Source organism: Leuresthes tenuis, unplaced genomic scaffold (genome assembly GCF_036924035.1).
Source record: "Leuresthes tenuis unplaced genomic scaffold, fLeuTen1.0.hap1 SCAF_17, whole genome shotgun sequence".
Lineage (NCBI taxonomy): Eukaryota > Metazoa > Chordata > Actinopteri > Atheriniformes > Atherinopsidae > Leuresthes > Leuresthes tenuis.
This window is the reverse complement of record NW_027325371.1, coordinates 20,211,404-20,232,256: the sequence shown is the minus strand read 5'-3', so window position 1 is coordinate 20,232,256 and position 20,853 is coordinate 20,211,404. Positions and strand designations below refer to the sequence as shown.

General features: G+C 43.1%; 1 protein-coding gene across 2 annotated transcripts in view; it reads left to right on the top strand.

Annotated features, from left to right (window-relative positions):
* The first annotated feature begins 2,389 nt into the window (after positions 1-2,389).
* Positions 2,390-20,853, top strand: part of LOC140272788 (myosin-9-like) — a 28,973-nt gene continuing 10,509 nt past the window's right edge. Inside the window, exons 1-15 of one of the 2 annotated variants that reach the window (XM_072368231.1) lie at positions 2,390-2,668; positions 13,381-13,712; positions 15,087-15,243; positions 16,049-16,076; positions 16,201-16,294; positions 16,885-16,905; positions 18,024-18,116; positions 18,223-18,286; positions 18,429-18,527; positions 18,616-18,759; positions 18,839-18,934; positions 19,027-19,298; positions 19,434-19,607; positions 19,730-19,903; positions 20,031-20,145. In XM_072368231.1, the coding sequence (XP_072224332.1) occupies positions 13,386-13,712; positions 15,087-15,243; positions 16,049-16,076; positions 16,201-16,294; positions 16,885-16,905; positions 18,024-18,116; positions 18,223-18,286; positions 18,429-18,527; positions 18,616-18,759; positions 18,839-18,934; positions 19,027-19,298; positions 19,434-19,607; positions 19,730-19,903; positions 20,031-20,145 (1,858 nt within the window). In that variant the 5' untranslated portion in view covers positions 2,390-2,668; positions 13,381-13,385. The remainder of the gene's footprint in view (positions 2,669-13,380; positions 13,713-15,086; positions 15,244-16,048; positions 16,077-16,200; positions 16,295-16,884; positions 16,906-18,023; positions 18,117-18,222; positions 18,287-18,428; positions 18,528-18,615; positions 18,760-18,838; positions 18,935-19,026; positions 19,299-19,433; positions 19,608-19,729; positions 19,904-20,030; positions 20,146-20,853) is intronic. The other variant, XM_072368232.1, reaches the window with a different exon arrangement.

Genomic DNA, 20,853 nt, shown 5'->3' with positions numbered 1-20,853 from the left:
AGGTGATCAATTAATCAAGTGCTTTTGATTAGCAGCACCTGGCTGCTACTTACCCTTTTAGTTCCTATGGAAGCTTTCATCTGAGGTTGTACTGTATTTACTGAATTTTAAGACCTGGTGAGGCCCAGGTGATTTATTTATCATTATATCCTGAGATGTAAAAGCTTGGAATTGAAAGAGGATGTACTTTATTTTTCATGTGACTGTATCGCCACAGATCGGGAACTGTGTTCGCCCATATGTTTCAGAAGTGTTTCTGAACCCAATCATTGATTTCCATCGTCTGGCGACTTTAGTATCACTACAGTTTACCCTGGACTCAAAGAGTCTTTTAATGATCTTTTGTACTGTCTATGATGGAATTAACAAATTCTTCACAGTTTTCCATGAAGAAACATTAGTCTTAAAGTGCTTAACCATTTGTCCCTGCACTTTTTTCGCAGAGTGAAATCTTTGCCTGTTGAGAAGGAAAAATATTCCACCAGAATAAAAAAAAAAAGTATTTGTTCCTACTGCTTTAGAGACTGGTTCGTATTAATGCTTTTTGCATTTGCTTTTTATTTAACTGTCATTCATCTTTGGCCATTCACTTGCTTTCAAACTTTTTTTGGCTTTGCAAAAACTGCTTTATTCTATTGCCAAATTAGTTATAATTTCCATGTGATTAACCCTATGAAGAGTGAAACTGTTTCTAGTTATTTTTGAAAATGTTCTAGCAATGTCACAGTTTTCTACATACCACAGGAAAACAGATAAGCACAAGTACCAGAGGTACAATACTGGCCTACTTTATCTTGTCACTCTGCTTGTGTTACTGATCAACTGATCATAATGAAAGAGGGAAAAATATTTATGTTCCATTGCTATAATAAATCTGCTGGTTGTGAAATGTGTGTTGGCTTTGTGCCTTCAGTTCCACTCAGCAAACTGGGCTTGGATCAGCCAGTCAGAATCCCACAGGACTGTCTGAAGTAAACAGGTTCAACCTGCGTAGACTTTGGCAGTGGCACTGCAAGGCTTTCATGTCTACATCTGACTTTTCCCACCTCCTCTTTCCTACAAATGCCAAACTCCACCTTTTATTTCTCATTCTTTCTCAGTTTTTTTTAATTTGACTTCACACATGTAGACGTGTCATCTCATATCATCAAACTTTTCCTTATCTAAAATTCACAAGAACAAGGCCCTCCTTTGTTGGAGAGCAAAGGGTAAACAATGTCAAGAGGGATTTCGAGGCTGAACAGGTGCTTTCCTCCGTTAGAATAATAAGATCATTACTTGCAGCGGTTCCCATGCGCTGTCGACGTGTCTGGTCACGAATGCAGACTTACCTGTTAGAGTGATGAGAATAAATTACATAGCTCCACTGCACTTTCACAATTAGTCTTTAAAACTAGTCCATTAAATTAGTCCATTTAAAACCTATGAATACTTGGTTTGCTTCGCAAGGGATAGATCTCACTTGGCATTAGATAAATCTACCAGAGTCATGCAATTTTTCTTTCTTTTTTATGCATGCTTCTATGACCTCAGACAGGGAAGGATGAATTGTTTATATGAAATACTTTAATTCCCTTAGCGGAAGAAATGTATGATTTATTTTTGATATGGTGACATGATGACTGAGAGTTTGAATTCCTAAATAGTGACAAGCTCAATGTCCTCCGTGTCCTCAGTCCAGACATTAAATCATCATCAGCTCCACTGACTCGCCACTACTGCTGACCTCTGACCTTCCTTCAGAAGCAAGAAAGCAACTTTGTCAAATAATTGAACAAATACATCTTCTTTATTCAAGCAAACAATTCCGTTTTATCACCGTTAAACCGCTGAGAGTTTTGCTTGAGGTCAAACTTAACTATTGTTCATCTATTGTTAAAAGTTTTGACTTGACATAAACAAAGTAGTGATCTGAGTAGCAATATAGAATGGTTTAGATTAGCCACTCTGCGTGGGATTATTTAAGATTTTGGCAGTTTTACAGCAGAAATAGTATCAAACAGTTGGAGGCATCACTTCTACTTGTTTTCAAAGCAGACAATGGTCAGGCTAAACTCTGCTGACACATGAGGGGAGACCCAGATAAAGCAATCCACCCTGAAAGTGACTGGTACTTATATGGTCATAAAAATCCTTAGCATGCACATACCACGCTCATTAAACACAGCTTTATCGGTATCGCCTCTCCGCCCTCCTCTCAACTTTTTCAACTTCAGTTTTTTTGTGTAATGTTTTCTCTGCCCAGTCGCTGTCACTTCTCGAATCTGGCACGCCTTTGGCACAATATGATTGGTCCAAAGTGTGCAGATTATAAAAGAGTGGCAGCCATTGGTCGGAGGGGCAGCTTCATGAAGGCCAGAACCCGCCTCGTCCTGGACCGCACCCCGTCTCCTGCCTCCGCGGGCTACGCACCGAGTGAATTTACGCAAACCAGTAGGCAGCCAGAGAAAGAGGGAGGGCTGAAGGAAGAAGGGGAGAGGGAAAAAAGAGATAGACTGAGCGAGCTAGTGAGTGAAGTAGAGAGGGAGGAAGCGAGCACTGTAGTTTAGCCTAAACTCTCTGCGAAGCTGCTGTCGACAAGAAAAGAAGTTTGACTAACGGCGACACTGACTGAGCCACCCGGTTGTTGTTAGCCACCCTCTGAAAGGCGTCCTGCAACCAAAAGCAGGTAACTTTAATACTTCAGCCACTTCTCTGTATCAGGGCACACTTATTTAAGTAATTTAGCTTGCTGGTCACCGCAGCAAGTGCAGTGAACCAGGAAGCACGGTTGCTAGTTGTCTGCTTGAACTACAGCAACCGAGCTGGGTGGAGTGGGACCCCCGTCTCGGATTTAACTCAAACATTCTTCATTGAAACCACACTTTAATGCATCAGTAATTGCCTAAAATTGAATACGCAGACATGTGTCTGATGTGGGTCGTCAAATCCAGCCTTAGTACTGTGGCAGCTGGTGAGGAGAGGCTATAAACCAGAGCGGCGGAGGCAGGAAGTGATTCGCTTGAATGAGTTGCTTGAAAGGCCGGTGAAGAGTTTGAATTGAGGTGGACACGAAAGGGGAGCGGATTCTGTCCGACTGAAAATCCAGCTCGGTCGGTCGAAGACACGTATGTTTAGTTTGGGGGTGAAGTTTTCGTCGTGTAGCGGTCAGGGTCGGACGCTGTGTGTGGCCGGGAACGTGTCTGGCTGGCAGCATGACGTCACTGGTTTACCGGCGGACTTAGAAAAAGAAAAAAAAAAGAAAAAAAAATCGGCCTCCCCCCTCGCTCACCAGCTCCAACCTCACTGAACCATGTCATACGCATGTTTGTGCACTCCTGCCTCTTTACAGTCCTCCTCATAGCATACCAGAGCCCTCGGGAGGTCTTCATTGGCCCCCGGAAAAAAAACAAGGCACACATTTGACTGGGATTTTAGTTCTCATTTCCTTTTGTTTGCCATTAGTTTATTGAAATAGATTTGATTCTACTACGGGTGCGTTACCTGTTTAGAAAGAGACTCAGACAAAATGGCATCACAGAGTACAGGCGTGAGGATACCGTTATAATGGAGAGAAGATGGCTTTTTAAAAAATTCCATCAGGACAGCCTTGGGACCCTGAAAAGCATCCATATAATCGGGATGTGATCTTATCAAGGAGGAGGAAGTAAGGTTTTTGCCTAGGTCGATGAGCGGTGTGAGAAATGGTTGCATTAATGAACCAGATATTATAGTGAGTGGTAGCTGAAAATGACTGGGTTTGCAGTCTAATTGCAGTGCAGCTCACTACAATGAACATTAGCTCAGTAACACAAATTTTCCTTGGCTTAAGAGATTTGATGGACTCCATATCAGGCCCAACCACATTTTACCTATGCAGCCTAATGACACAAATAAGTTTGCCTCAGAAGAGCCCATAAAAAAACAGATTACCCCCCCCCCCCAAAAAAAAAAACAAAAAACCCAACAACGTTTGATACCGTCCAAATGTGTGAAGTGTCACATTTTCACCAGGCCTAATCGCACCATGTTGTGGTGCATCCACACGAGCGTTGAGCTTTGTCTGTGCAATTAGTGTTTGCTCTGTTCAGAAGGTACGCCATTGTGTTTGCACCCAGGGAAGCAAACAGACTTTGGTATGTCTGCACTCTCCTAATCATTTTGATGATTGCAGTCAATGAGGCGTAGAATTTGGACCCAAAAAAAACCCTGTGGTACTCAGCACCAAGTCTGACAGAGCATTAAAGCTCTACTAACTCTGGCATTTTCCCACCCAAACCTGCTTCTCATTGTACGAGGTTTTTTTTTTTGGGGGGGGGGGCTCAGAGGGAAGTGAGAGTTGCACCTTTTTTGATCTTGCATTTGTTAATCAGAACCATGTTTTTCATATCGGCTGTTATTTTTGCCAGTAAGCTATAAATCCCCAGCTTGAGCTCACTGTGTTAATAATGTAGTGATTTATTTTAATTTTTTGGGATGCGCAGGCACAGACATGATTATGCCGAATAAGTGATTGCCAGAAATGCAAATGTCTTTTTAGCCCCTTTGTAAATTTGAATTTGTTGGATGATGCATCTTTAATTCATACACCTATACTGATTTCTAGAGCGGTTGCGTTAATGCTGTAATATCTGCCGCTTGTCATATCCTGTTGTTGCCTTTGAGTCATTTTCTTGAATTAAGCACTGATGGTGCTTTGTGAAATGGCTTCTCTGGAGGCCAGTTCTGCTGACTTATTGCCAGATTCTGTGCTGTTATTGAGCCCCCTGCAGAGATCGTTACATTCCAGCGTTCATGTGTCAGCAATGTCCATACACAAGGCCCCCTGGGGAGGGTTATGCTTTGTAGGCTTGACAAAATTAGATACAGACATCTTAAATATGAACGGGACGCTGGTGTGCGAGGCTTCTCAATCTTCTCGGAATGATACAGCTCCAGTGAAACGTGCCTGTGGGTGTTTATATTTCATTCAAGGGTGGTTTAGGGCAGCTTGACACTGTTTGGTACGTTGCAACCCACAGCTGCCTTCTGTTATGAAGGTTTCTGTCTTTTAAAAAAAAAAAAAAAAAATTTATTGTTTTTTTGTATGCGTTTTGGCCTTTCGTTTCGAGCCAGGCTGACACATTTCCTTGGAATGTAAAACAAACAAGTTGCTTAAGTTGATTTAGAAATGGTGTCAACACAGTTAATCCAGCAGTTTACAACACTGACTGCACTCATGAGAAGAGTGAAGTGATTCTTCCCTGTAAATAGTCAAGTAATGTATTAAACGTATTGCCAAGAGGTTGAACATTAATCCCACAAGATTTTCTTTCTACTATACCTGTATCAAATGAAGATGCTGTGGTTGCAAATCTGTTGGAACGTTCCGATTCCTGATTGCTTTAAGAGCTATAATCGACAGTTTACAAATGACATTGCAGTTTCATCAGAACTGCAGGAGGCTTCTCTCACTCTCTATGCCACAGGAAATCCATAACGTGCTACAGATTACTGCACAGAGGAGCAGTATAACAAGTAAAATCAGCTGAAAAGATATGAAACCCCAACCCCCCACCCTTTATGCAACCTTTAACCTTTTTTTTCTTTTCTTAAATACACACTGTAAAATATAAAAGCACACCTGGTAACGGGAATATAGGTGAGCTGAAACTCCCAACACAAAGACATGCTTACATTCACGTGTGTTGGTTTTGGTTCTGTTCTGCTTGTGATGCATTTAGTGACCAAGATAAATTGGATCTTGTCAAGTTTTTAGTCAACCTAAAAACACAGTTTCCCATAATTAGCATCATACTGTTGAGAGCTACACGTCGGACTGGTGATGTGAGCTGGCTTAATCAGTGGAGCCCCCTGCTGGATCGGCCTTGTTTCTCTTAGACGAAGAGAACGAAGCAGCCGTCTGGCTGTTCGTGCCGTACCGGGCTCACCTGATTGCTGCCCCTTACGAGATGGATCAGGTGGTCGGGACAATCCTGTCCACATCCGACAGTCTCGCTACTCTCAGTTATCAGTCTTCACACAGTTTGTGCTGCCTCCTCAGTTTTTTGCCATAACACCAACAGAGTTGCTGTTAGGCTACACCTTGCTGCCCTCAACATTTCCAACAGGGCAGCGGTAAAAGAAATGGCCTAACACCTTGGCAGGGCAATGATTGTGACACTCCTACAGTCGGACGCAGTGTGGCATCTTCTCCAGTGTTTGCATTGGGATTGAAGAAGTGTATGTCGGTTTAGGATTTACTTTTCAGTGCTACAATATTTAGTTCTCTTGTTTCAAGAAGGGAAAACTAAGGTTTTGCCTGCGACGTCTGACTGTGCGTTATTGTGTAGTTTCCACACATTTACATTATGTGGTTAGGAGGTGCCTCCTTGTTTGGTTTTCTTATGCCACAGCTTCGGTTGTTTTCCCCTTTTTTTTTTTTTTTTTTTTTAATATTTTTCTGGATAACAAATGAGTGCCAACGAGGAGCCTTTAGACTTGGAAAATTTTTCTGATCACGTACTCTGGCTTTTTCCTCGTAATTCTTGTTACTAACAATAGTTTTTGTCGATGATTGATGGGACAGCATGTTGATGTCACATGTATCCGAGTTTCCCAGTCAGCTGAGATTCATTCATGCAGACAAAACGCTCCAGCCAGAGTGGAGATTGTCTTCATTAACAGTAGCATGATTTTATTTTTTTTTTCTCAGGCGAAATTCTTGTGTATATTTGGATGGCATCGCACACAAGTTTGTCTGTCCTGAGTGTGTATATATGTCATTGTTCTGTATATGACAAATTGTAGCCTTTACTTAAGTCATTAAAGCCATTACTCTGACTTGAATGTCTCTCTTTTGCCTCTGCCCAAACATATTTCTTGTGGTTGCAGTGGCATTTGCCACCATGCCTTATTTTCCGAGTCTCCTCAAAAAACTTGGAGATCTCTGTTCTAACTCCCGCCCTGGCCTCTTTTCCTTTGCTTGAGATTTTTGCAACCACCCTGCCCCCCTCCCCCCCGCACAGCAGCACCTGTAATGTTTCAGTGGAATCAAACAATACCAGGAAATGACTGCTCCTGGGCTTAGACTACAGAAAAGGTCTGAGATTTCCAATCTCGAAGGACGGACCTTGACCACACCCTTTTTATGGCTGCATGTGCTTGAATAGATGGTACTGTTTTCTGTTTTGTTGCAATATTTATGGGGGTAATGCTTGAATAATGAGCACTAACCCATTCTATTTTTGGTGAGGATTAGCTGAAAGGCAGCATCTTTTGTTTTAAAAGAAACATGGAGATAACTTCTAGTCTGTTTGCAGACTAGTTGCGTTTCAGTCATGACTAACATGCGTTAGACTTTGTCCGTGTGTGTGTGTGTGTGTGTGTGTGAGCTGCACACCTGGTGTGGCTGTATGCTGTAATGGGCAATGCTTCAGAGATTGCGAAACACATTCACCACAAACACTTCAAACTCACTTTTGCACTATGAACTCTGAAACACGGTGGATGATTGGTCGAACTACTGACTGCTATCAAACATTTAACGTCCCTGTTCAATCTAGATCATTCTACATACCAGATGTCCAGGTTATTAAAGTGAAATGTGGCCGTCTGAGGCCTCTGACCACATTGTTTGATTAGATGATTGGACGTCTCCGTATTGCTGTGACTCAAAGGGAGTGTTCTAAGTAGAGATAATGAGTGATAAGAAAGAGAAACCACATAAAAGAACCACATAATAAACCACCAAGTTGAAGTAGGGGGTGTCGTTTGATGTTAGAATATATATTATTTCAGAACACTGGAACAGAAGTGAAGCAGCAGCGGTATCAGATTTTCATCACCGGGTCTGTCTGAAATGAAAGATTAAGCTGTGGATGGCGCAGCATTCCTCTGACGGGGGAAAAAAAATAAAATAAATACAGCTGACATAAGAAATGTTGATCTTAACTCCCTTCTGCATTCTTTCACTGTCCGTTAAAAGGTTTGTGCAACCATCTATTATCTCATGGTCAATACTTTTAGCAAAAGGGCAAACGGGTGCTTTGCAGCGTCTGCTTTTCTGTCGGATAACCATGTTGCACATTCAGTGATACAGCAAGATAGGTTCTCTTGAGAGATGTGTGGAGCAAACAAATCTCATGTGACTGACTGGCATATTCCCAAATATAATACAATGTACCAGATATTCCCTGAGATTAAAGAAATTCTCAAAGAGGAGCTCTTTCCAGTTTCCTCTTGTTGATGTCCAGCGCAGTTGTTGTTGCTGCAGTTTCTCCAACTTTAGTTTCCTGTTGGGACAGCTATTCCTTGTGTAAAATTGCAAGCAGTGCCACCCTCTGGTGACACTTTTTGGCACCCTTGAGGTGGCACACGTGTCTGATTCGCATTCCTTTTTCTTATTTCCCCATTTTTTTAAAAAATAAATAAATAAATTCTTAAAAGCAATCACTTATGGTAGTTTTTGCTTTGATAGTGAATGGAAAACAGGCTTGTTAAGCGTTCTCATCCATCAGGGCTGTGGTCTTAAGTCTCTAAGCCACTGGTGATGTGTACCTTGGAAGACCTGGAATGGCCTGTTGTCTCAAGCGGTGGATGACAGTAAGCAGCTAACAATGCATTGAAATGGGACCCTGGTTAAGACGGGAATGTAAAAAAAAAAAGTAGTGTGGAAATTGATGTAGAGCTCTTTTTTTTTTTTTCTTTTTCTAGCAAATGCTTAATTTACTTCCTCAGAGCTGCTCAGCATGTGTTGAAGAAAAGAGCACCTTTCCTTCTCCTTGAAGGCAACAAGTTCCACAAATGGCAAAATAGTTTTCTCAGTTTGTCATTTCCTCTCCTCTCTTAGCCCCACCCTTCCAACTTTGAGAGAAGGAGGAGGAGGGTGAAGGGGAGCGAGGGAGTCGATGTGTGAGTCCATAATGAATTTTGACTGACTCTGTGCCTCAGCAGCCTGTCGCTGGTATCTTCTCTTCTCTTTTTTTTTTTTTTTTTTTTTTTTTTTTCCTTTTCCGTAAGAACCAACTCACAGTCAGCAGATCGCCTGTGGGAGGACGGGTGGGGTGGTGAAAGTGGTAAAGCCGAGACACAGGAGGACCTGATGCAGTCGAAATAATAGGCTGGAGTATTTGTTGGAGCGTGTAACATAAACTGTTGAAGTCAAACAGTCAGAGGTGTCAACAGTGCAAAACGCGTCACAGCTTTAGCAGGATGGCTGTGGACAAGCAGAGTTGGCTCAGCGTATGCTGGTGAGGTGTTGTGATGGGATGCAGTTGGTGGGAATAGAGTGTTATTGACTGTTCTATTGATAATGCTGCAGCCAATAGAGGACAGCTGGAGGAAGGTTTGATTGTACATGGGTGAGCTGTGTTGGAGGATGTCACAACTCCTGCTTTTTAACTTGTAACTCGGGGAGAATCATTCAGGTGGAAAGGAATGAGAAGGAGTCTGATGGAGGGAGGGCTTCGGTTTTATGGAGACCAAGGTTACCCTGCTTTTCTAAAAGGCACCGAGGCAGACGCCTTCGTAGCTGTTTTCCTTTTATCTCCTTGTTCCTAAAAGTGTTTCCCCCAAAGTCCAGGCTCCTGCGCCACTTCCTGTTTGTGACCACATTCTGGTCTCTTGTGTCCTCCTTTTAGAAATGGGCCTTGACTCTCTTCCTTGTCTTAATTATTTTGTGGTTCTTCTTCCTCATTCAAGGCAACATATTCCTTTTTATTGTTATTGTGGTCAAATTTCATATATTCTGAAATCTGGCTGTTGCAAGATGACAGTGTGACCTACCTATAGCCATGAACTCTGTTAGTGATGATGAGCATTAAGACCAGGTGATCTCATTGTGAATCAGTCCGAGCAGAACAGAAGGTGTTTACACAGCTGAGTGTTGACACAAAGACAGGGAATCATGGCAACCTTGATCCTTACAGAATTATTAAAGACTTGGCTGGCAGACCTGAGCTGTGAAGCTTGAGCGGGGTTGTGTGGGTGTGATGAGTGTTTTTAATGTCAACATCCATGTTGAGCCGGAGAGGAGGGAAAGTTCTAAAACTGGCAGGAGGGACGTCTTTGTCCCTCTTCTCTTCGTTCTTTGTAGAACAGTACTTGTCAAACTAAAATAGCCGATGGAGTAAATTTAGCCCTCCTTCCACTCCCCGGAGTTATCGCCGAGTTATTATCTGTGTCAAGCGTTTGAGTTGGACTAAGGCAGACATCAACAGACTGGACTTTTTCGTCCTCTCGTCTCAGTTGAGTGTATATTCCGTTAAGTCGCAGCACAAGCTGCCTCTAGTAAAGGATCTTTGGTTAATATTCGTTATGAATCGCATGAGTAATACCGACTTAGATCAAACGCCTTCAGCAGCAGATGCTGTCTAAGTGGGACCCCCCGCCCCCCCAAAATCTCCCATCTATTAAACATAGCAAGTTAAAGCAACACCAGCCTGCTCCATTTCAGTTATTTTCTTTTCAAAGAAGAAAATTGCAATCGGTCATGGCTTATCTGTGATCCTTCATGAGGTGGATTAATCCAAAGCAAGTAATGGTTGAGTGACTTTTTAAAGCATGAGAATGAGTTCAGACACGGCAAGCCCAGGTGAGCGTTCATGCACCCTCAATCTAAGCTGCTCTGCCACCAGTACAAGCTGACGCTGACACAGTCCACACTGATGGATGGTGAAAAAGGGCAGGACAAAAACGAGAGGAAGCACCGGAAAATAGGTCTGCGGGGAGGGGGCTATAGAGAATGAAAAAGAGAAATTTGTGGAATGCCTTTGCTCGCTGTCTCTTCTTGATAAAGGGTGAATATGAAAGGAATGCGACCCTGAAAAGACTGGATAAACAGGAGGAATTGGAGGGAGGGTGAGGACTCTGGACAGGGAGGAGAGAGTGGTGGGAGGCATGGGAGGGAAGCATGGAGCCAGCTGAGAGGCATAAGCCGGCCTAATTTGCCCCACGCTCTGTTGCAGGATGGGGTCAGAAGACTGGGGATGAGTTAGTCAGCGAGGTTATGCAGTGATGGTCATCAGCTGTGGTGCAGTCAGACTGCGTGTCGATGGCGCAAAGAGAGGGGCGGGGGTCGTGAGAAGAATCACTCCCCTCTCCACTTTGTTTCTCACAGATCAGAGTTAATGTGCTGGAACAGACAGAAAACTCTTACAATTTACAACCTCTGCTTTTAGTCTCGGATGTTTCTCTAGAGTCCGTTGTGCTTTCTTATTGCAGTTCATACTTGTCCTCTGTACAGTTTGGATTTTGTCAGTGTGCCCTACCCAGTTGATGGGGTTATACAGTTGGGCAATAAACAGATGATGACTTTTCCTTACACATTCAGTATCTCAGGACGTTTTAAGGTTTGTGAGAAAGTGAGCTCTGAAATTGCTTCATACTCGGCCCACTGTTTTAACAATGGGGGAAAGTCTATGATCGAACTCTGGGAAATGCAATGTTTTTAAGGTCAGGGTCAAGTAGAGGAACTCTAAAAAGTGGTCCAGCAGGACAAAAATCTGTTGCCAAAGTAAAATTGCGCTTGTAATAGTCTCCAGCTACTATATATTAATCCAGGCACGATGATAAGTAAGCAGTCCGAACCGGACTTCAGCTCTTATTTTGATTATGAACAGCTTGTGCAAACAAATGTTTCTGAACAGAGGTGAAGGAACACTGAAGAGACTGATGACCCCGATGCTGCAGGGAACATGGCGTCATGCCCCGACCGTGCTGGAATGATAATTGAGATGGTAAAGCCTGGATCAGCGGTATATTACCCACACTCACTGCAGAATGGCGGTACTGGTTATACTGGTCCGGTCGCTCTCTATAGATGTAATTGCTGCACTGCCTGTCAACAAGATGGTGTGAATGTGCTATTAAGAGGTTTATTAAAAACAAGTAGAACACTTGCAGGCATGTTTATGTGATAACTGTATGGAATATTTAAGGTACCAGTAATATGAATGCATTTAGGATAGACTTTATGTTGCCTCGTTGTCCTGTTAATTCTACTCTGAGAAAGGAATTGTTTGCTTGTCCTCAAAGTGTCAGTGCGTTTGCATGATCGATCAGTGTTGTTACATAAATTCTGGATTGAAAGTGCTCGACATATTTTGTCCTTAAAAGTTGTAGCAAGCTTGCCAATAAGCACAAACAACTTCTGCTGGCCTAACCTGACCTTTCCCTTCTTTTAAAAACTCTTATTGGAGTCGCCAGATGCTGCTTTTCATCTGTTTGAAAGAACATCTTTTTGGAAATAGGGAGTAAGGCTGTATTTATTTATTTATTTATTATTCTTCCCTCAAATAAGAGAGGATATGTCGACTTGTCATATGCGTTCTGCTATTGTAGAATAGAAAGTGACTGCTTTAAGGGAGAGGTTAAACTATATTGCAACCATGATAACCTACCTCAGTATTTAGTTACTGCTTTTGCAGATTGTGGTGATGACGGTTTGCTTTGCAGAGCAAAACTCCACTGCCTGCCTCTCATTGATCGCTGAAGCCGCTATAAAAGATGGTAGGAATTTATTCGAATGTTAAATTTCTCAAATTAGTCTTAAAAGGAGAAACGAAGCAATAAAACGTTTAACCGAAGAAGCTTTGCAGAGACAAAAAGAAACCCTTGTTTTTCGCCTGGAAGAAGAGTTTTATGCAGTGGAAAAAAAAAGATGCCAAGGAAAAAGTCCTACTTGATCTTTTATCTTTAGTTCTTTAAACAGAGCTGTCCAAGACGGCATACTGAGGCTTAGTTTGGGGAAAAAAAGCAAAATGGTAGTAAAAGTCCTGCATCAACATTAAAATTTAATCACCTCTCTGTTGGGCCATGCCTCACCTCATGCAAATCCATCTGTAACATTTTGAGTAATCCTTTAAATGAACAACATGCACACACACAGTGCAAGGGTGTATAAAAGGGACTTTAGTTGCCGGTTTTAATCACGCACTGTTGGCTCCTCTCCCCTGGCTTAAAACGGGCACCATGACCAGCCACTATGAATCACAGCGAACACATGCTCCCTCACAGGCTTCCCACCAGCAAACAGATGGTGTGTGTTGGAGTCGGAGGTGCATCTGCTGAGAGATGAACTGAAATCTGTGATCCGGGGTGCACGTCTCTGTCATGGCTGCTGGATATTTGTTAGGTTTTCTCAGCACTTGGCCAAGAAGTGACTGAGCTTTGTTTAGCGTAGTTATGAGTTTCTGTCAAGCATCCCACCAGTGATGACTTTTGGATGTTGTAATGAAAGAATGGCAACCAGCTGCCTCTGTTTAGGAAAATCTACATGCATATTTATTCTACCAGATTTTATTGAGGACCTGGAGTGACGTAGATGCAGTGTTTTTGGATACAATGAAGAGAATAATCGCACAGAGTCTCTCTAACATCTGTCGATATAAAATCTGTTCCTCTTCTTTCTTTCTGAAACAGCTACCATGTCAGACGCAGACAAGTTCCTCTACGTGGACCGTAATTTGGTCAACAACCCACTGGCACAGGCTGACTGGGCCACCAAGAAGCTGGTATGGGTGCCTTCAGAGCGCCTGGGCTTCGAGGCCGGCTCCGTGAAGGAGGAGCACGGCGACGAGTGCGTGGTGGAGCTGGCAGATTCCGGTAAGAAGATCAAGGTGAACAAGGATGACATTCAGAAGATGAACCCGCCAAAGTTCAGCAAGGTGGAGGACATGGCCGAGCTCACCTGCCTGAACGAAGCATCTGTGCTGCACAACCTGAAGGAGAGATACTACTCTGGTCTCATATATGTGAGTATGGATGCAGTTATTCATGAAGTTTTCCTCTGGTTTAACTGAAGGATGTCAGCGATGCTTTGGGGTTAAGCTTAACTTGTTGTTTTTTACCCAGTTTCTCCCGGCTTATAGGAAACAGTCTGTCCTGGCTGAAGTCCAGCCATGTCGGTCTATCTAACCTAATTATCACTTAAAGACGGCTCATTGTGTGCAAATTGTCATTGGAATGAAAATGTGCAATCTGTTAACATAGTGGTTGTTTTTTCTTTAGTTGTTCTTGACTCTCCCTCTTGGACTACATGCTTAAGTACAATCTTATTTGCTCTCTGAGCTCTTTCTGTCTATGTTTGGAGTCATCATGTAAACAGGAAGCTGCTGGGAACAATACAGTCCAGAACATGAGGGATGTGGAAAAATTAGAGTAAAGGGGGGGGGCATCAAAGTCCAGTATATGCAGAAATGGGCACGGAATGTAAATCATCTTGACGCTGCCTCTATAATTAATGCCTTTTTTTTTTTTCTGGCCTGGGAGTGATTTGATCTCTTTGACTTTTTGCTGTGACCGGGTCATATCAACAAAGCTTGTTGTCCCCTCCCTTCCCCATAACCCGCCCCAAGAGATTCAGGCCTTGGGTGACTTAAGTGGCTCCAGGCTCTGCAGTCCGAAAACTGACCGTCTCTTAAGGGAAAGCGAGCGTAGTACAGAAGGAGAGACCGGTACAGACATGGTGGGAGGGCAGCACAGGAATGCAGCGCATGGGAGGGGGGGAGTAAAGGGGGGTGGGGAGGGGGGGGGGTGGGGGGGGGGGACCTTAAATTTGTTTGAGATATGAGTCAAGATGCATAAAAAAAGAGATTAAGTGGGATTTAGAGAAAGGAATGGAGGGTTTTAAGGTTGCTCTCAGAGGAAAGATTCTTCTACTCTGAATCTGAGGTATGACATGGCTAACCTGTCATGCAGCTGTGCTTTCACAATGCCAAAATCACTTGTCAGTTTAAACCCGCAGCAGGGTGGGGTTGATGTTATGTAATGTAGGAGGGTAACAAATCAGAGTTCATGAGATATTTCAGCTCAGAGGTGATTTGGAGAGGGGGGGGATCTGATTCCTTGATGCAGATTCTTTATGTTACTGAGAAGCATTGTTCTTATCATTGGAGGGGGGGGGGATTGTATCTGTACATCTTTATTAACGTAACGTGTACCAGGTTTCCAGTCTGTGATCCTCATCATGCTGTTTACAGTTAATGCAGATTTGATCATATCCTGTTGTTCCCTTTGGCCTAAAAGAGTTGTATCCCTCATGTCTCACAGATGCTGCTACATGTGCTTTATTTTTCAATGTTAAAGGGAAGATTTTTTACTAACTGCCTCCTGTATCTGTCCACCAGACATACTCCGGTCTCTTCTGTGTCGTCATAAACCCCTACAAGAACCTGCCCATCTATTCAGAGGAGATTGTTGACATGTACAAGGGCAAGAAGAGGCACGAAATGCCACCTCATATCTACGCCATCACCGACACATCTTACAGAAGCATGATGCAGGGTGAGGCACTGCTGCGAAATCCACCAGTTTGTCAAAAGGAAATGAGGTGGAATTTGACTGCAATTTCTCTTTGCTGGAAACATATTTCGCATTCCTTCACCCTGTAGATAAGGGTCCCTTTTAAGATTTTCTTGTGAAAGAAGTATTCTCTCTTAAATACCTTAAACACTAGATGCTATCTCAGTTTTTTTTTGTGACACACAACTAAGTTTATATTTATGTTTCCAGTGATTCAGGCCAGCAGATATCCTGCCTCAGTTTTCTTTTTTTACGCTGCATGAGTTTACTTTCCTGTTTTCAGCCTTTTAGCTTTTTTCACTTTGTATAATTCGCATTGTTTTGTGACTCTGTGAATCAACACTACACGTCCATGCTTGGTATTTCCTGCAGATCTATTGTGTTCTAGGCTTGAGAAGCACTTGTACATGTGATATGTTAGCTTAGCATTACAGCCTCCTTTTTCGTGGTTTATTTTTTTCTCTGATTGCCATCATGTGTTGTACACACCACCTCGGCTATTCCCCTCCATCCCACCGATTGTTTCTTTTTTTGTTTTTGATTGTTTGCTTCAGCTAAGTGTTCTGACCACATTTCAGGAACCAACAGGGTAATTAACAAGTCAGTTAGAACCCCGACAAAATCTCTTTAGTCACAGGAAGCCAGATATTGATTTCCTGTCTGTGGTCTCTGTATATCCTGTTGTATAGGCAAAAAGCTGTCTGCACTGAGGCGTTAACTAGTTGAATATACAGCAAAATCATTCTGCACATGTAACTTAATCCGCATTTGTACGTTATCTTTACAGATCGTGAAGACCAGTCTATTCTTTGCACGTGAGTTACAGAAGCATTCCCTCTCATGTTAACATTTCCAACCACTCGAGTGTCTGTGCTCTGCATTTTAAACCAACCCTTTCTCAGGTTTTGCTCAGTATTTTTGTCTGTTTGTTGAAAATAGAGGCGAGTCTGGTGCTGGTAAGACAGAGAACACCAAGAAGGTTATCCAGTATCTCGCTCATGTGGCCTCCTCTCATAAGACCAAAAAAGATCAGGTGAGTCTCTCTTATCGTATACATAGTCCCAACCTTCAAACTACCTTTGAGCTCATCTCTTCATCTTACATCAGCCCTTTTGTTTTTCATTTTCAAGTGAGATAAAAAAAAATTCCTCGATTACTTGACACACCCGACCAATGAGGTTGTGTATTTCTGTGTGTGTGCTTTAAATGATTTGATGATTCATCGTCACGGTGTTGTGTTCAAGCAGCTTGTTTTGTCTAGTAGATAAAATCTTCTGCAGTACACTGCCACAGAAAAAAACACCGTTAAAGGCAACCGGGTGGCGATACTCGTCCTGCGAGCACGGAAACCATTTAAGCCCATTTAGAGGCTCCTGTCACACATTTCACAGAGACCCGGCTTTATCTGTGACTTGTTTGGTTTTTTCACAGCATCTTTATCAGAGAATAAAAGCCAGTTCAAACATGCACTATGTCGATTAAGCTGGAAAAGCTGCACTATTGTTATCTGGCCTGTCAGATCCATGATAGATGCTGCTCAGAGGAACCCAATTTAAAAAAAACAAAAACCCTCAGCTATCATCCATTTTTGAGGTTGTTGTATTTCTCTTTTCCCATCAACAGAACATTTCGGTCCTGTCACATGTGAGTTGACTCTCCCCCTTCATTCGCTCTTCCTCCTCCACCTGCTTCTGTCATCACCTTCCTCCTCCAATCCCACCCTCACCCCCACCCTTTCCTCTCCGCTGAAGCGCGCGCTCTTGTGGGCGTCACTTTGTAATAAGGGCAGAGGTGACATGTCTTGCCAGCCAATAGGAAGTTGGGAGGAAGTTTGTTTGCAGCTCAGTTGGCAGCCGTATGTGTTCCTGTGAAAAATTCAGCCAGACAATGGTAGGATAAGAGGGCGGGGTCTCTCCTGGGGCGAGGGGAAATCTGTGAGTTTTGGCCTGATTTGATGTGCTTTAATGTGTCTGGCTTAATTTTTCACAACTTTTATCGCTACTTTGTGAGTGCACCCGAGTCCAGAATTGCTTTTCTGTTTTTGCTTGGACGGTATGTCTGTTCTTAAAATGATTTTTGGGACACACTGACGTCTCATGTTGCGTACATGTTGTGTGAGGGTGTGTACGTACTCGTGTGTGTTTATATAAGAGATATTAATCGCACTGGAAGGGCCTCTTTTTATGTATTAAAAGTAATTCTGCATATGATGTATAATATATTGAGGTCTTCTTGGAAGCCAAAGCTTAAAGTAGGAATGACTGAGGGAAGATTTAATGTACTGAAGCTGAAAAGGGCAATTTGTTGCTCTGGGTTCGCTGGACTAATCCACTCAGGGTAACAGGTGGTGGGTTGTTGATGACAGTCTCTGGGTTTTGGGTGTTTGCTGATTTGGGCACTTACATGACCTTATGTGTTGGGTTTACATGCTTGGGTGTAATGTCTGCATTGCTTGCGTGTGTGGGTGTGTGTGTCTGTTTGATGGTTTGTTTTCCATGTGGTCTTTTCTCCTCAGATGTAAAGGTATCATTGGTAAATCGGTACCCTCATGTCTGTATATTTATTTGAGAAGCAAGAAAATTAGAGATTCTTTTGGCTAATCTAAATGACTGAAAGTATAATTTTAAAGATAATGATCTGAGATTCTCTGGATGATCTATTTTAGTTAAAGGCCGTTAAATCGGAATCATTGACTAAGGATTTAAATTTTTTTAGGTGAAGTCTGTTATAACGTGCTCTGCTATTCTGTTAAATTCCAACAGGGGGAGCTAGAGAAGCAGCTGCTGCAGGCTAACCCCATCCTGGAAGCCTTCGGAAATGCCAAGACAGTCAAAAATGACAACTCCTCCAGATTTGTATGAATTTATACCACATTTTGTTCTTCAGGTTCCTTCTGAATCCCTGTTCTCTCACCAGGCGGTCCACATCACTCCTCCCATTTTTTTTTCTTCTTACCCTTAGGGAAAATTCATCAGGATTAACTTCGATGTCAATGGTTACATCGTCGGTGCCAATATTGAAACCTGTATCCTTAATTGCACGATGTCATTGCCCCTTTTTGCCTTATTTGATGTTGTGTTTTAGGAGCATCTCACCGCAGTGGACGCGGCTGTTCGGTGGACTTTGTTGTGCTTTCAGAGTTGTTTCCTTGACAGATTGATGTCTAGACTTGTTGGAGAAATCCCGTGCCATCCGCCAGGCCAAAGAGGAGAGGACCTTTCACATTTTCTACTATATGCTCACAGGAGCAGGAGACAAATTGCGCGGTAAGCAGCCTGTTCTACTTATGTCAAGGTTTACTTACCATTTCGTGCACTTACCAAAATTTTAATCTCTCTTTTTTTGTTATCCCAGGTGATCTCCTCCTTGAAAATTACAACAACTACCGGTTCCTTTCCAACGGGAATGTCACAATTCCGGGGCAACAGGACAAGGATCTGTTCATTGAGACGATGGAGGCCTTTAAGATCATGAGTATTCCGGAGGATGAGCAGATAGGTAAAGAAGCAGCGACTGCAGTTAATTTTTTTTAATGTGTATCGTGTGTATTGACACCTGATGTTTATGCTCTGTTCAGGCATGTTGAAGGTGGTTGCCTCAGTTCTGCAGCTTGGAAACATGAGCTTCAAGAAGGAGCGGCACACAGATCAGGCCTCCATGCCCGACAACACAGGTCAGGCCTCTTAGCCTCTGCACGCTTATGCCGTCCTTTTCCTTCCCCATAATCTCTCTTTAAGCACATCTCTGTTTTCCCGCTTTTCACAGCTGCACAGAAGGTGTGTCACCTTATGGGCATGAACGTCACAGACTTCACCAGGGCCATCCTGTCACCCAGGATCAAAGTGGGCAGAGACTACGTGCAGAAGGCTCAGACTCAGGAGCAGGCAGAGTTTGCAGTGGAAGCCCTGGCCAAGGCCACATATGAAAGGATGTTCCGCTGGCTCGTCATGAGGATCAACAAAGCCCTGGACAAGACCAAGAGACAGGGAGCCTCCTTCATTGGTATCCTGGATATTGCTGGTTTTGAGATCTTTGAGGTAAACCTTTCAGTCCTCCCCACCAAGCAGAGCACAGCATGTAAAGACTTATAAACTTGCATACATACAAATAAATCCCGCATTTGTCATGTAGATCATCAAGCTGTTTTTCTTGGTTTTTTTTCTTCTCTTTAGCTGAACTCATTTGAGCAGATGTGCATCAACTACACCAACGAGAAGCTGCAGCAGCTCTTCAACCACACCATGTTCATCCTGGAGCAGGAGGAGTACCAGAGGGAGGGCATCGAGTGGAGCTTCATCGACTTCGGCCTCGACCTGCAGCCCTGCATCGACCTCATTGAGAAACCTGTGAGTTTAATTTCCTTCACGTCTCGCATATCGCCGGTTTGCCGTTTCTGTTTTAGGACTCGAATGCCCTCCATAATGTTTAGCACCTTTTCACATGAGTTTCCCCACTCTGTCGTGTCCAGGCCAGTCCTCCTGGCATCCTGGCTTTGTTGGATGAGGAGTGCTGGTTTCCTAAAGCCACAGACAAGAGCTTTGTGGAGAAGGTGCTCCAGGAGCAGGGCACGCACCCCAAGTTTTTCAAGCCCAAGAAACTGAAGGACGAAGCTGACTTCTGTATTATTCATTATGCTGGCAAGGTAAACATGCAGACTTAAGCATTTTCCTTTATACCCATCTTCTTTAAGCTTTGTCATAGTGGTTCAGACTAAGCAATCCTCTTCTTAAAAAGCACAACTTGACTGTTGCTGCCTCGTGTTTCTTTAGGTGGACTACAAAGCAGATGAGTGGTTGATGAAGAACATGGACCCACTGAATGACAATGTGGCTTCACTGCTCAACCAATCCACTGACAAGTTTGTGTCTGAGCTCTGGAAGGATGGTGAGTCGAGGCAGATGTTAAACAATCGCATTAATCCAGGGGCAGTGCTTGATAAAAGAACATGTATTTCATGTTTGCTTCTTGTTCATAGTGCTTTCTCTCTCTTTTACTGTCTGGTGTGTGGACCTCCGTTTTTACCTTTTTTCAAACTCCCACTGGTCGTTTCTCCATTTCTCCCTCTGTACGGCCCCGTTTTGTCTCATTTTTTTTCTTTTACTGGCTATCAGAGGTACAGAGTTGTCAGAGAGCCTATTTTTATCAACGTTTTCCTATTCTACACTCAGATTCAGGTGAAAAGGTTTCTTTTTCCCGCTCTTTGTCACACGTCTCGAACATGTTTATTTCCACCCAGAAACTTCCATTGTGTCTTCATCCTTTTTCTCCCAGTTTTATCTGTCCAAAAATGTCGATAAACCAATGTCTCGAACCAACCATGTATGCAATAACAATCTTCTGGTCATCTTAGCACTTGCTACTCTTTCATTGAATTCTCCTTCTCTCCCTCTGTGTGATAGTGTTGTTTGGGGCCTCCTGGTGTTGGTCATGGGTACTGCAACAATGCAGCAATGGGTATATACTGCATGGGTTTGGTTTGGTTTTGTCACTGCACACATACATGCCCACTGCAACCACCACAGTTTGTCACCTTCCTGGCACACATGCATATTTAAATCAGTCATTGCACATAGTTTTCACTTGGAACAACAA